This window comes from Acomys minous (genome assembly GCF_964271855.1).
Source record: "Acomys minous genome assembly, chromosome: 8".
Lineage (NCBI taxonomy): Eukaryota > Metazoa > Chordata > Mammalia > Rodentia > Muridae > Acomys > Acomys minous.
Window position 1 is genome coordinate 100,230,627 of NC_140489.1, and position 15,545 is coordinate 100,246,171.

The following is a 15,545-nucleotide window of genomic DNA, read 5'->3' on the forward strand; positions in this document are numbered from 1 at the left end:
AGCCTTAACATATACATTGCTTGCTCTATAGTGATTCATTAAAGTTTAATTGTTAGAATGGTTTCCTATCTTTGTATTTTAGAATGGAATAAAAAACCCAAAGGTCAAAGATAAGTTAATCTCCAGAAAACATGAAATTTGTATTATTGTTATTATTATTATTATTATTATTATTATTATTATTATTATTATTATTAATGTATATACATGCATATGCCATGGTGTATGTGGAGTTAAGAGGACAACTTTGGGAGTGGGTTCTGGGGATGAAATTAGGGCATCAGGCTTGTATGGCAAGCATCATTATTCCTGAACATCTTCCTGGCTCCACTTACCAGTTTTTAAAAAGAACACTTAAAACCCACTTTTAGCAATCTTAAAAAATACAAAACATAAATATTAACTATAGTCACCATATTACATAATAAAATTTAAAAATTTTATTAATTCATTCATTTGCATAATACATTTTAATCTTTTAAATATCTTTTAAAGTTTTTATATGTGTGTGTGCATGTTCTGTGTTAGGGATATATGCATTTGAGTGCCCACAGAAGCCAGAAGAAGGTGTTGGATCATTTGAAGCTGGAGTTTCAGGCTGTTATGAGCTGCTTAACTTGAGTTCTGGAATCTGAACTCTGGCCTTCTGGAAGGACAATATGAGTCTTACCTGCTGCTAAGACAACGCCCCACCCTACTCCCCTTTCCTGATACAGGCTCTCACTGTATAGTCCTGGCTGTCTGTCCTGAAGCTCACTATGTAGACCAGGCTGATCTTGGGTTCACACAGATCCATCTGCCTAAGTCTGAAATATCATATCCAGTACTGTCTGAAAGAAAATTTATGATTACATTCAAGTAACTAGTTTATTAGTAAAGCTTTTATATGGGTGTGGTTTGTTTGCCTGTAATTCTAGCTCTGCTGGCTGGCTAGGAGGGTCTACAAGTTAAACCCTCGCCTGGGCAACTTAGAGATACCATCAAATAAAAAAGGACTAGGATGACTCTAAAATGTTTGCTGCTCAAACATTAGGCCTTAAGTTCTTTTTTAAAATTAATTTATTCAGATTACATCTAAATTGTTATCCCCTCACTTGTATCTCCCCATTCCTCCCTCCCTCTAGACCCTAAGTTCAGTTTCTAGCATTCATATAAAAAGCTGGGCGTGATGATGTGCACTCTCATAGGCTGAGACAGAGAGATCTTGGGGTTCACTGGTCGGCTAATCAAGCTTAACCAATGAGGCTCAGGTCCCTATGAAACCTGGTATCAGAAAGCAAGGTGGATGGCTCCTGAGGAATAATACCCGAGGCTGCCCTCTGGCTTCTACATGCATGTATGTGCACCTATACACACACCCATATGCAATTTTAAAAATATATAAACAAATAAAAAGGGATGGGCTTGTAGTTCAGTGTTAGAGCACTTGCTCAGCATGTATAAGGCCCTGTGTCCAAATTCCCACCATTACAAATATGCCATTTTTCTCATGCCATCAAGGAATTTTATCATTTTGAGAGGCATCTTATTAGAACTAATGTGAGTATGTGTCCAAGTAAGTATATAATCTAATACAATATACTAATCTAATCTAATATATAGAAAACCAATATAAATATAGGTCTTTGACCTGTATTTTATAGTAGATTCTGAAAAGAATCCCTGCAGCCTTCTAACACTTGGTTGGCACAGATTCAAGGTCGCACCAGTCGTCCTTGTGGCCCTGTGATGCTGTGGCTCAAGTGTTGGCTGTGTTTGTAGCCTTAGCATTGCTCCTCCATACCTTCAAGCCCAAGCCCTTGCTCAGGCTCCACCAAGGCTCCGATGGGGGAACCTGGGGAAAACGCCCTGAGACTGGGCTTCTGATGGCCCACTCTGTGCTCTTTATACACGTGATATCTCCTTCAAGACCTTGCCCTTGAGTTGCTGCAGTATGAAAGGCTTGTTCTTATTCTCCACTTCCAGCTTACTAAGCTGGGCTATCTACTGTTAGCCCTCTTTCCTGTGTTGACCTCCCTTGTACAGAAAATGGTTCATCTTACTCCTAGCAACCAGGGGCTGATGGCCCAGAGATAGCCGAGGTCAATCAAAATGAGCCCATCTCCTTTCCTGGCATGGGAAGGACCTGATTTTTAGGAATGCAGAGGATTGATTCCTTTTTTCAAATCATTGTGCAGCCTTTCTGTGTATCTAATATGTACAGCTCTACTCAAGAGTTGTTCAGCTTAGAGAAGGGCATGCAGGCACATTCCCGCAATCCCAGTAGTCAGAAAGCTGAGACAGGAGGGTTTCAAGTTCAAGACCACCGTGGGACACATCTCAAAAAACTGAAACAAAACAAATCCACAACAGTAACACCATGGGCCTGATGGGATGCCTGAGTGCTTCAGCACTTGCTGCACTTTTAGAGGACCCAGGCGGCTTACAATTGGAATTCCAGGGATCCAGTGCTTTCCTCTAGCCTCCAAGTCCTCACATGCATGGCAGATGCACACAGACACACATGTACATAAAGAAAAATAAATATTAGAAAATTTGTATTCATTCATGTTCCTTAAGTATACCAAACCATTTTACTATTTGACAAATGAAAGTGAACAGAGGAGCACTTCTATGTGTGGAGTGAAGTGAAATATTCCTGAATCGTCGAGAACAAAGCAAAATAGACCAGCTTTCTCCTTTTTCATGAGACACCATTTTACCCAGAAGAATTGCTTACAAACCGTGGTTATTAAATTTTGGTTGGTTGGCAGACATTTTGGAAAATGACTGGAGTGGTGATGGCAGTGTTCACTGCTAGTGACAAGATGTAACTTTCAAGCAAACATTTGACTTTTGACGTGATTAGTGTCTGACTGCTCAGACTGGGTGGCCAGCCAGACAATGCTACTAGTGAACTCCAGCCTTGACATTAGATAATGAGATGTGTAAGCTCTCAGAAGACCTTATGTGACCCAGAATATTCCCCAAATAACCAATGCATTCTGCGTTAGAGTCATACACAGGAAAAGATCATCCTAAATGTTTTCTAATATGGCTTTATATTCCATATCATGACTAATGTTGATGAAACTTGGGGATGGAGAGAGGGCTCAGTGGTTAAGAGCACTGGTTGCAAGTGCTCCTGCAGAGGACCTGGGTTTGATTCTCAGCACACACCTGGCAGTTTACAGTTGTCTATAACTCCAGTTTCAGGGGATCTGATGCCCTCTTTTGACCTTTGTGGGTACCAGACACACACATACATGCAGGCAGAAACACCTATATACATAAAATAAAAATAAAAATATGCAAAAAAAGATCATTTGTTAACTTTGAGTAAAGTGTCAAAAGCATTCACAGTAGGCCCAGTGAAGTGGATCTGCAAATAAAATTGCTTGCCACACAAGCCTCACAACCTGACTTCCGTCTCTGTAACCCATAATGGAAGATAACTGTCCCTGAAAGCTGACCTCTGACCTCCATATGTGTACCAGTACTCACATAAAACAAACACAGTTTTTAAAAGAGAATACCCACAGTGATCTGAAAAGGGTATTAAAACCCTTTCTTCCAGCTGGGTGTGGTGGTGTTCGCCTTTAATCCCAGCACTCGGGAGGCAGAAGCAGGTGGATCTCTGTGAATTTGAGGCCAGCCTGATCTACAAAGTGAGTCTAGGACAGCCAGGGCTGTTGCACAGAGAAATCCTGTCTAGAAAAACCAAAACCAACCAAAAGACCCCGTTTTCTTCCAAATATGTATGGTGTGTGCATTTTTCACAGTGTTCAGCTACAACAAATCAAAGCAGATTGTATGCAGAAACAGGCACAAGAATTGGCTGTTTTATTTTAAGCAACACATTAAAGAAAGTTACAAAAATGTAAAACAGTATTACTTTTCTTACTAAGTTTTTGTTTTGGAAAATAAAGTTTTTAAATAAAACATATTTCAAATATCATAATTTTTTAATTAACAAAAGAGATTTTTTAGTCTTAATTTCAATATAAATGTATATCTAATATCAGGATATCTAAATGATATAGATACAAGTTCCTTGGAACTATCAACAAGTCTTTATGGTTTATTTCTTACACACAGAAAAAATATGGAAAGCAGAGCTTGGCATAGTGGCACATACTTGTGTTCCAGGCTACCCTGGCTACACAAGTCCCTGTTTAAACCCAAGCAGACATGCAAAATGCTACATGAGTTTGTGTGTCCTCCTTACACGGGGCCACACTAATATTTTCTGTATTCTAGTATTAGTATATGTGCTGCCAAAGTGAGTATGATAAGTTTTAAATCATTTTTAAAAAATATTTATTTTTATTTTATGTGCATCAATATTTTGCTTGCATGTATGTCTGTGTGAAGGTGTCAGATCTTGGCGTTACAGACAGTTGTGAGGTGCTATGTGGGTGCTCGGAATTAAACCCGGGTCCTTTGGAAGAGCAGTTAGTGCTCTTAACCACTGAGCCATTTCTCCAGTCCCCTTAAATCATTTTTAAAAGAATTGCTAGGTTAAAATATTTTCAATTGGGTTCTGTGGTCTACAAGTTAAAACCTTAGTCTTTTGGGGGCAGAGGCAGGTGGAGCTCTGTGAGTTTGAGGCTAGCCAGCCTGGTGTACAAAGCAAGTCCAGAACAGCCAGTGCTTGTTACACAGAGAAACCCTGTCTCCAACAACAACAACAACAACAATAACAACAAACAAACAAACAAACAAAAAAACAAAAACAAAAAACCTTAGTCTTTATTATATATCCCAAAATGTAAAACTTTAGTAGACATAGGAAAATGTTGTTGATTAAACGTTAGATTGTTATAACTCTTTAGAGTTTAAAAGTTTATGTTTTCATTTGTCAAAAAGTCACATACAAATTGAAGATGATAGCACTGTTTTTGTCTCTTCACAGCAAATTAATGTTTTCTCATCCTGTAAGTAACACTCTGTAACTTGTGTAAAAGCAAAACTACAGAGGACAGTCTGCTTACTGTTAAGTGTCCATAGTCATGTTCTATGTTACAGTCACTCAAGAAACCAAGTCTAATCATGAGTGGAAAGACACAGGTGCAGGCTAGATCACTGCTATGACAGCCTGAATGCTGTTGTTTTGTGTTGAATTTTTATTTTAGTAATGTTGGCCAGCAAAAGGCATTTAATTCTTTAATGCTTTACAGATAATCTGCATCTTGAATATCATATGAAGTTTTATATGATTATTGTGTTGCTGATTGTGGGTGTTAGGATCAAGATGAACATAGATATGTACCTATCTATCTTTCTATTTCCATTTATTAAAGGAAAGTGAAAATTTAAATTTATGGCTCTATGATGTGACAGGAGAGTTTTTGAAAACTAAACCCGAACTTTGAAATAAGAGCATACCTTGCCTTGGGCTGGGTAGATAGTTTAGTTGGTGAAGTGCCTACTTGCACAAGCACAGTGCCTACTTGCACAAGCACTTGCACAGGACCTAAGTGTGGGTCCTTAACACCCTGTGAAAGACGGACAGACATCACAGCTTAAATCTGTAAGCCCAGTGCTGGTGTAACAGAGACAGATGGATCCTGGAACTCAGTTGCCAGCCAGTCTAGTCAAAACAGTGATCTTCAGGGTCAGTGAGAGGCAGTGTGACAAAAAATATGGCAGAGAATGGTAAAGGAAGGCATCTGACATCAACCTCCGCACTCCACAGACCCATACACATATATGCATCTGCATACGCATCTGCACATACAGGTGCATATACCCACATCAACATGAACACATGCATGATCCCCACCCCACAGAGCTACCCTTTCCTCTTTGGCTATACGACCTCATAAGAGAAGTGTCAGAGTACCCCCATCTCTTTGTCATGTGTTAATAAATACATATAGTTTATAGGTCCTTTATTCTTAACTCTTCTGCACAGGAACACACATGGGTGCTTAGGATAGGCTAAATGTTAATACTCAGACCTGCAGCTCAGTCCTCAAAAAATTCTTCTTTTGTAGGTTATCATGCCACCATTTCGTGACCCTTTGAAAAAAGCACAATATGATAAGGATGATGAAAAAAGAACTCTTCTTCAGTGTGAGACTGGTACTTAATTCTTACATGGTTTCCTGGCCTGCACACAATGGCAGCTGCAGTTACACATGCCGATTGAGGTTACTGTTTTCTTTCAGGCAAAATGTACACAATGAAAGAATTTAAAGAGATTGAGAAGGCCCAGCTGCACTCTAGATTCCCGAGTATTTCTACTTCACGGCAACAGATGACTCCAAATGAGTGGCTTAAAGTGCCCATGAAATATATAGAAAGTGAATTTTGTAAAAGGAGCAGGTAATAATTGATGTAAATAAGATGTGATCTTCTTAGGCTTGGAAAATTCTTTCTTGAGGCAGTGATATACTTCAGTGATAATTTTTAAGGTGACGTCTACTGTGATTCATTGTTCCTCTGTATGCGATGGTACTTGGGTACTGTTAAGGTTCTCCAATTTTGGTTTCCATCAGGAAGACTATGAGATATCTAAGCTTATTTTATTTTTTCTTTAGAGTCATCTGACATTTTCATTTTCGTCGTTATACATAGTTCACTAAATTAGGTGAAAATCTAGACCATTATCACTTCAGACATTTCTTATATACCATTCTATCTGCTTTTAACTTCCAAGATCCAATATCTGTGTGCACCTGGATAGCGTCACAGATCTGCCAGTCTTTGGTATCGGTTGACTTTCTCTTTTCACGTTTTGGTTAGATGATTTCTGCTGAGCTGTCGGCAAGTTCACTGTGTCTTCTTGTGTGCTGTCCACTGGTGAACTCGTCAAACACACCATCTGTGATGTCACAAAACTGATTTTTCAGTTTTCACCTTTTCTGAAATTCTTCATCTTTTGGCATACAATGTCCACTTTTTCAACCAGATGTTTTTCAAAAGCCACACTAATCATAGTTACTTTAAATTTCCAATCTGGCCGGGTGGTGGTGGCGCACACCTTTAATCCCAGCACTTGGGAGGCAGAGACAGGAGGATCTCGGTGAGTTCAAAGCCAGCCTGGTATAAAAGTGAGTCCAGGACAGCCAAGGCTACACAGAGAAACCCTGTCTCGGAAAAACCAAAAAAAAAAAAAAAAAAAAATCTAATCTGATAGATCCAACATTAGGATTATTTTTGAATTTGATTCAGTCTGTTTCTGCTGACTGCTTTATATCTTTGCTAGGCATTTTACTTTTTACCTATTTTTTGCATGCCTTATTTTATAATTTTAAAAGATTTGTATGGATGTTTTGCCTGTATGTATGTTTATATATCATGTGTGTGCCTGGTGCCTGCAGAGGGTATTGGATATCCTGAGACTGGAGTTAAATGTGAGCTGCCATGTAGATGCTAAGCATTGACCTAGGTCCTCTTGAAGTACAGCCACTGTTCTTAACTGCTGAACCATCCTCCAGCCCAGTATTTTGTTTTGTTCTGTTTTGTTTGTTTGTTTTTTATTTTTCAAGACAGGGTTTCTCTGTGTAGTCTTGGCTGTCCTGGAACGCTTTTTGTAGGCCAGGCTGTCCTTGAACTCACAGAGATCTGCCTGCCTCTGCCTCCTCAGTGCTGGTATTAAAGGCATGTGCCACCATGCCTGGCCTGGTTTTGTTTTTTGAGACAAGTTTCTACTATGCCTTGTACTGGCCTGGAATTCCCCATATCCATCAGGTTGGCCTCAAACTCTCTTCTAGAGATCTTCCTGCCTCTGCTTCTAAGCACTGGGTTTAAAGGCATGCACCACACACATTAGATTTTTAAATTAAATATCAGATACTTCAGATGGAAAAATAGTAAAGATTGAGTAGCTTTCTGTAGAAACCGACATGCCTCTTCTGCCACAGTAATATTAGGAGGTTTTGTTTGTTAGTCAGAAGTTGACCTAACTTTGGGTGTTATTATAGTTGTTGCCTTTAGACCCTACAGACCTTAAAAAAAAAAAACAGATTTATTTTATTTATGTGTACCTGTATGAAAGTATACCATGTGTGTGTAGCTCACAGAAGCCAGAAGAAAGAGTCAGATCCCCTAGGCCTGAAGTTTCAGGTAGTTGTGAGCTGCCCATGTGGATGCTGTGAACTGAACCTGGGTCCTCTGGGAGAGCAGGCAGGGTTCTTTATGGTTGATTCCATCTCTCCCGACCCCTGAAGAGTTTTTTCAGAAAGATGTTTTTATTTTACTGTGTGTGACCTGTGTGAGCCTGCGTGTGGGTGTGTGAACATGAGTGTAGGTTCTTGCAGAGTGCAGAGGAGAATGTGGGCTTCCTGGGGCTGACTGTGAGCTGTCAGAGAGCTTGCTGGGACCAAACTCAAGTCCTCTGGAAAAGCAGAATTAGCAGTTTAGCCATTTCTCCAGCCCTGGGATTTTGTTCTGTTTTTGTTTGTTTTCAAGTATAAATGTTGTGTGAGGGCCTCAGGATGATGGTGGAAGGATAAAATAAAAAAAGATTGATGTGATAAAAGAAAAGACTTATTCAGCTTCATAGCTAGAAGGGCCAGAAAGAAAGAGAAAATTCAAAGTTGGAACATGAATACTGAATCCAGAGCCTCATGCTTGTTGGGCAAGCTCTCTGATACTGAAGCAGGCTTCCAGCTCAGTGTTCTAAGAGGTATTATCATATGTTTTTACCTCCTATGGCTGCCATACTTGTGGCAGTCCTCCTGCCTCTGCCTACAAAGGGTTGGGAACACAGGCCTGCTCTACCACACCTGGCTTTAAGACTTCTTTTCATATTAGAATATAAACTCCCAGTGGATAGAGGGAGGATTTCAACTGTGCCTGCCTCATCTTGGCTCTCAGAGGACAGCACATCAGTCTCCATCATGGTTTCAAAACTCTTAAACAACTGGTATCATTGACCAGGCACAGCAGTGTCAAGTAATGGTATTTTGGACCATATTTATGGCAGTCAGTTTCTAACAATAATTAATGATTACATGCCAATGAGCATTGTTTTGCAATATCCTGACACATGTTCTCTTGTTAAAGGTTCAAAGTGAAGATGAATTTTAATGCTAGTACTTTTGATTTGAACCCATTGAAAAGGGTGCCTAATATTGTGGTATGCCAGGAGGAAGAAAAGACAATCAGTTGCAAGTAAGCCTGTTAATTGGTAAATTTGCTCCTCTTTCATTTAAGATGCTTCCCCTACCATCCTTTCAGATTGCTTGAGTTAGTGCCAAGGCCTCACCACTATTCAGGGTAAGGTAACTTTTCTTTGTTTTTGTTTTTTTTAATGGTTTAAAGGGATAAATAGCACTGAAGCAGAAAGTTCAAAAATGGACCTGGGAGAAATTGTTGACCACTTGTACTAAAGTTATGAGCGTTTTAGTCTGAGACTAGTTTTAGTAGGTAGACACTACTACCTACAAAAGCACTGTACTGAGGGTGAAAAGGTACAGCAAAGAAGCAGTTCATTGGACGGTGCATGCAACATGGAAAACCAGTTAACTAGGTATTGAGTTCAAAATGGGAGACGCCATACACACAGAAGAACTGGGTGTGCTAGTATCCATCCAGCTGTACTTCCAGTCCTTGGGAGGCTGAGACAGGAAGATCTGGGCCACAGCCTGAGTACATACATAGCAGATCCTGTGTACGAATCTTTGGGGTAGAGATTTCTCTACATAATTGTAGAGAAAGGTAACTTCTTATAATCTGATTATAAATAATGTGATCCCTTATCATTGCTAGAAAGACTGTAAAATAGTGCAAAATTTTTGGGAAACAGCCTGTCAGTTTTCCAAAATTATAAACACTAAGTTACCATGTGACCTAGAAGTTCTACTGAGTGTGTGTGTGTGTGTGTGTGTGTGTGTGAAAGAGAAAGAGAGAGAGAGAGAGAGAGAGAGAGAGAGAGAGAGAGAGAGAGAGAGAGAGAGAGAGAATATGAAGGAGGGAAAGAGAGATAGAGGGAGGGAGGGAGGGTGGGTAGAGCGAGCATGTGAATGTTTTCCACAGCACTCAGGTAGAGGTCAAAGGACAACTGCCTAAGTTAGCTTTCTTTTTCCACTATGTACATCCCATGGATCAAACTCAAGACATCAGACTTGGCAGCAAGTGTTCTTACCTACTGAGCTATCTTGGTGACCCAGTAATCGACATCCTAATTGTAATTTCTATCAATGGAAAAAAAGGGGGATTTGTTTTCATAAACCTCTCAGAGTATGACCCAGATTAAGTATATTTTTTTTTCAGTACTTGGGAACTTCTGTTTTAGACTAGAGGCTTAAGTCTGTCACCCCCACCCCTAGAAAAGGAGTAAGACTAGCTTCTATGAGTGAGAGAAGTAACCCAATGACAGCAACAGGTGTGGAGGAGGTATTGTATAGTTTGGCGGCGGGGGGTGGATATAAAATTAACATCTGCTCACAAACTGGGCTGGTGTCAACAACCTCCAAAACGACTTATTCCAGCTCATCTTAATGAGTAAAATGAATTTATTAGAGGTTGCTTATGGAGCAGTAAGTATGGACAGCTCCATTCTGCCCTCTCTCCTCCCAGTCACTAAGTCCCTTCACCAGCCCGTGTTCTGTGTGTAACTTTAAATATTAAGCAGAATTTATATAACCCAGGGCTTAGAGTGCAACCTAGTGTTAAAGCAGCATAGACAACAGCAGGCTTGGCCAGTATGAGACACAGGAAACAGATTCTGGGAAAGATGCATTGATACGTGCTCCATCCTTGATCTTATTAGGGCCTCTGTGGTCTTGGCAGACACTGCGCAGACATGGGAGGATGGCTTGTTTAGCTGCTGTCCAGCATGAGGAACAGCTAAATGGCAGCTTGCTGCAAGGCAGAGTCCCTCTGACCACGATTTGTAGAACCAATTTCACTACATCAGGCTTGTTTTAGGTCAATTAGACCTTCCCAGGGACAGCAAATGCACAACTCTCAGGGGTCATTCAGGACAAAGGGCCATCACCCAGCTGTTTGATTACATAGCACAGAGGTTTCAGATAAGGCTAGAGCAAGGTGATTTTATAAAGTTTTCTTTTCATAAAATGTGAATTCATACATACTTCATAAACTTTTATTTTTAAATAAAAATATTATGTTCTTTACTGAATTAAATGTTTAAAGGATTTCTCCTGGCCCTTCCCTACAGAAACAAAGGGCTCTCCTTTCTGGACAATGAAGCTCTGTGTCCCCAGGAGGGAAAGAACCCAAGTCCCAAAGGGATCGACTCTGAAGGGCCCCATTCTTCTGCAAACCTGTGCCAGGAAGCAGAAGGAGATGGGGGCCAGGATTCGGTGAGAGCTGCAGAGTCAGCCCTGCTTGTTATATGTGGGGCCGCATTTGCTGACAGCCAAGGCTAAGCTTCTGATATGGCAGGCCCTTTAGAAGAGAGGAGGCAATGCAGCACCCTCCAGTGGGTGATAAGAGTCGAAGAAACTGAGCCGGACGTTCTTACTCCGAGGCAGTGGAGAGAGTGTCCTTCCAGCTTGGTGGTGCCATAGTGGACATGCCCAGTGCTGGGGGTCTTGATTGCCTCCTGATCTTTATACCACTTCTACCCTTGTTCTCCCATTTACCTATAGTTAACCCAGGCCCCCAAAATTGTTTCTTTTAGTTCAATCAAGAATTAGTTTTCAAAAAGAACAATACTAAAAGTAGTAAGCTGTAAGAAGGAAAGTAATAGCCCCCAAGTGTCAAGTGTCTAGAGATACAGTGTTTATAGAGACTTCTCATCCCTAGGTATCTATGGTATTGAGGTGGTCATTTGACACCTAGGCCTAGTCCGGCACCCAGTCCCACACATTTAGGAATAGAGGATATGGTTACTTGTCAGTTTCCCCTCTCATTGCTGTGTCCCATGGGGACAGTCTCTTAGGAGTGGCTTGGCCGCTAAAGGATATTTTTTAATCCACGCATGAAAGCGTATTAAAGTTGTCAGCACTGTGTTTTACCTTCCTTTCCTGCCTTTAGCATTTTCCCAGATGGTTGTTTTGTTCTTCTACATTTTCACAAATACCTCTTCTGATTCAGGCAGTCTGTTAAAGGCCTGGAGCCATAGTAGTGAACAAAACAGGTAAACCTCTGCTCCTGTGGAGCTTACATTTTGCTGGCAAAGATAGAAAGCAATCAGAATAAATGTCTAACAGGCGAGTTAATGCAGTGAGGCGGAGAAGAAGAAAGGGGGCAGCAAGGAAGGGTGTGGACAAGGACACTATTTCAAGTGCAGAAATCAGGAAGGCTTCTTGGAAGAGGGGATGTTGTAGGTGACACTGGCCTTAGAGACTGAGGGTGGGCCGTGAAGAGTTTTAGGGGAAGAGTATCCAGGAGGAGAGACTGGCTCAGGGAGCAGATGGAGGTGGAGTGAGGTTGACAAGAGGGAACAGGAGAGGAGGCAGCTGCCCACTCATATAGAAGCCAGCCAAAAGCTTGGAGTAGTGAAACATCGAAATAATTTTTGGGGATAGTTTTTATTTTGCACTCCCCCCTTTTAAATTGATTGTTGTCTAATTTTTTAGAGACAAGGTATCATGGCTTCATGAAGCCTAGGTGGGCCTTGAACTTCTTATATAGCTAAGGGATGCTTCATCTTTCTGCCTCCACCTTCCAAATGCTAGGATTACAGGTGTGCACCACTGCACCTGATAAAATAACACTATCAAATGAAGAATATGGCTGCTTTCTAGACAATTATACACAAGCCAGAACAGAAGCCAGGAATCTAGCTGGCAGGCTAGGACACTGGGTCAGGAGCATAATGACCTCTGAGGCCTAGAATGGCCATGTGGTCATGGGGCCCTGAGGAGTGATCACGCTAACAGAGGGTCTTAGTGTTGGATACGACAAATGAGTGACCTGGATAGTCCTACTCACGACTAGAGAAGTTTGAGGGGAACTCAGGGCAAGCTAAAGGAAGAAGTGCAAAAATAAAGATAATGCTTTCTGGAGCTAAATTAAAGATACCTTTTACCATTACAATATACATTTATAAAGTATGATTATTAAGCAATTTACTTTTTCTCTAGCTGTTCATTTAAGCATGTTTTGGGGCCAGGGATGTAGTCCAGTTTAAAATACTTAGCAGGCATATGCAAAGTTCAATCTCCTACATCTCAAAAAAGAAACAAATGAACAAGTGAGCAACACACATGCTCTGTTAAAGGCCATTTTCCCAACCTCAGTATTCCCAAATGCTAAGAGCTTCTGCTGGCAAAGGGTCCCGCTTCAGACGTTACTGTGCCCAGGTGATGTAATGATCGACAAGTCAGGTCACTGGGATGCTGCAGTTACTGGCATCACAAAGGAGAAGGAGGTGATGTCCTCTCTTTCCTCATTCATCTTTTATCTTAGTGTCTGAACACTGATGCTTCATCTTTTTAGAGTCTTGGTAGGAGGAAGGACAGCTGTGTAGTGGGCAGGAAGTTTCTTAGCCAGGCTTGGCACATGTTGAAAGCAGCTCTTTTTCCCTCATCGGCACTAAGAGAAGATTCTTAGAGCTGGGAGATCTCACTCACCATGACTTCCTTCCAGCTAATTTCTTAATATTGTCTCTGGCCTCACACCTCTGCTGGAACTCCCATTGCTTTCATCTGGAGACAGGCTTCTCCAGGAATGTCACTTGGATTCGTTTCTAATCATCTGGTATGTTGCCATAGGTAGAGGTGAGTGTATGTGTGTGAGGGTGGGTGTGTATTTGAGTGTGAGTGTGTGTTATGGTTTTTTTTGAGACAGGCAAAGGTCTCATGTAACTTTGGCTGGTATCAAACTCACTATCTAGCCAAGGAGGAACTTGAATTTCTGATACTTTTGTTCCCACTTCCTGAGTGTTTTCCATGTGAAAAGTTTATGCAGTGGTGGGGATCAGACTCAGGGCTTTGTGCACCTACATAAGCTACATTCCTAGCTCAGCAGTCTTCACCTGGGGTCTCTGTACATGGGAGGGGCCCTGTTAAGCCATCTGAAGCTTGGGAGAGGGGGACGCTTTCACTTCTCTGTATTGGTGGTTGAAGAAAGGGACCCAGGAAACACCAACACTTTTCAAAGAAAAAAATCCCTTTCTTTCATTAAACCTCTTACTGGTTTAAAAAATTATTTATTTATTATTATGTATATAGTGCTCTGCTTACTCATACACCTGCAGGACAGAAAAGGGTATCAGAGCAGATCACAGTACAGACAGCTATCAGTGAGGTACCATGTGGTTGCTGGGAATTGAACTGAGGACCTCTGGAAAAGCAGCCAGTGCTCTTAACCTCTGAGCCATCTCTCTAGTCCCCTTTTTCCTGTTTTTAAACAAGTATAGATGAGTTTATTGCTTGCTTGGTTGGTTTTTGAGACAGGGTCTTACTGTGGCTCTCTTCCTAGCCTGGGACTTGCTCTACTGACCAGGTTGGCCTCAGAGTCACAGAACTCTGACTGCTTCTGTCTCTGGAGTACACACACATACACACACACACACACACACACACACACACACACACACACACGTTCTTGATCTTTTTGTAAATCCTGTAAAACTCACCTTCTCACATGTAGAACATGACATTTAGTCCCTAAAAAATACCAAGACTAAAGTCAAGTGCATTGTAGTAGTAACCAGCTCCATTTAGCAGCATTTAGCTTTTAGCCTCCCAGGGAGCAGTGAAGTCGGCTGATGGATTAGCCTGGAGGTCAGAGGAGATGCTAGGTTGAAAAGCATATTTGAGCCATCCTAATATCATGATGTTTGAAGTCATGAGATAATCCGAGAATGAGTGTCAAAAAGGGCAGAGGGCTGGCTTCTGTGAGAGGAGTCAGCTGTGGCCAGTGTGGCTTCAGAGGATTGACTTCCTTAGAAGTCAGTCTTTCTGGCCCTGTAAGCCCTTTATCCCTATGGCACACTGAACTCTTTTCTTTTGTCGCTTTCAAAAGGTTACAACAACCACATAAACTGATTCTTGATCTGTGCAAGTGTCCACCAAAAAAGGCTGCTTTAGGCGAAGTTACCTGCGGCCAGGAATCCTGAGAGGAACCAAGGAAGACACTCAGCAATCATTCTGTTCTTATCTGCAATAAACTTCATTTGAATTTGAGTTCAGTGTCTGTGATGATTAAGAAATGACAATACTGCCTTTAATCCCAGCACTCGGGAGGCAGAGGCAGGTGGATCACTGTGAGTTTGAGGCCAGCCTGGTCTACAAAGAGTCCAGGAAGCCAAGGCTACACAGAGAAACCCTGTCTCGAAAAACCAAAAACAAAGCAACAACAACAAAACAAACAAAAAACATCCTGAAAATTAAAGATATCAATTGTACTGCTTCATTCCATAGTCATTACCTGCTTTATTTCATTGGTACAGTTATCCAGTCTCTTAGAATCTTGCCTCGAATCTGCATATGGAGTCAGGCAAAAACTCAATTAAAAATTTAAAATATATTGTGGGAAACTTCAGAAAAGTATATACAAGCAGAGATAATTGTGTGAGACCCTCATCCAATTTCAATAATGAACACATGGTCTGCCTTGCTTTATCTATTGCCGCAGCCAGTTTTCAACCGCAGCTGGGTGAGGAAGCAGCTCCTGGATATGTTTGCACAGAGTGCCTT

General features: G+C 41.2%; 1 protein-coding gene across 12 annotated transcripts in view; it reads left to right on the forward strand.

Annotated features, from left to right (window-relative positions):
• Nucleotides 1-15,032, forward strand: part of FAM228B (family with sequence similarity 228 member B) — a 25,314-nt gene extending 10,282 nt beyond the window's left edge. For 5 of the 12 annotated variants that reach the window (XM_084793435.1, XM_084793425.1, XM_084793424.1 and 2 more), the window contains 5 exons: nt 5,979-6,066; nt 6,153-6,309; nt 8,995-9,102; nt 11,114-11,258; nt 14,872-15,032. In XM_084793435.1, coding sequence (XP_084649561.1) covers nt 5,979-6,066; nt 6,153-6,309; nt 8,995-9,102; nt 11,114-11,258; nt 14,872-14,889 — 516 coding nt within the window. In that variant the 3' untranslated portion in view covers nt 14,890-15,032. Of the gene's footprint in view, nt 1-528; nt 3,080-5,978; nt 6,067-6,152; nt 6,310-8,994; nt 9,103-9,144; nt 9,208-11,113; nt 11,259-14,871 lie in introns of those variants that run through there. The other 7 variants (XM_084793428.1, XM_084793429.1, XM_084793431.1 and 4 more) reach the window with 7 other exon arrangements.
• Nucleotides 15,033-15,545: the final 513 nt, after the last annotated feature.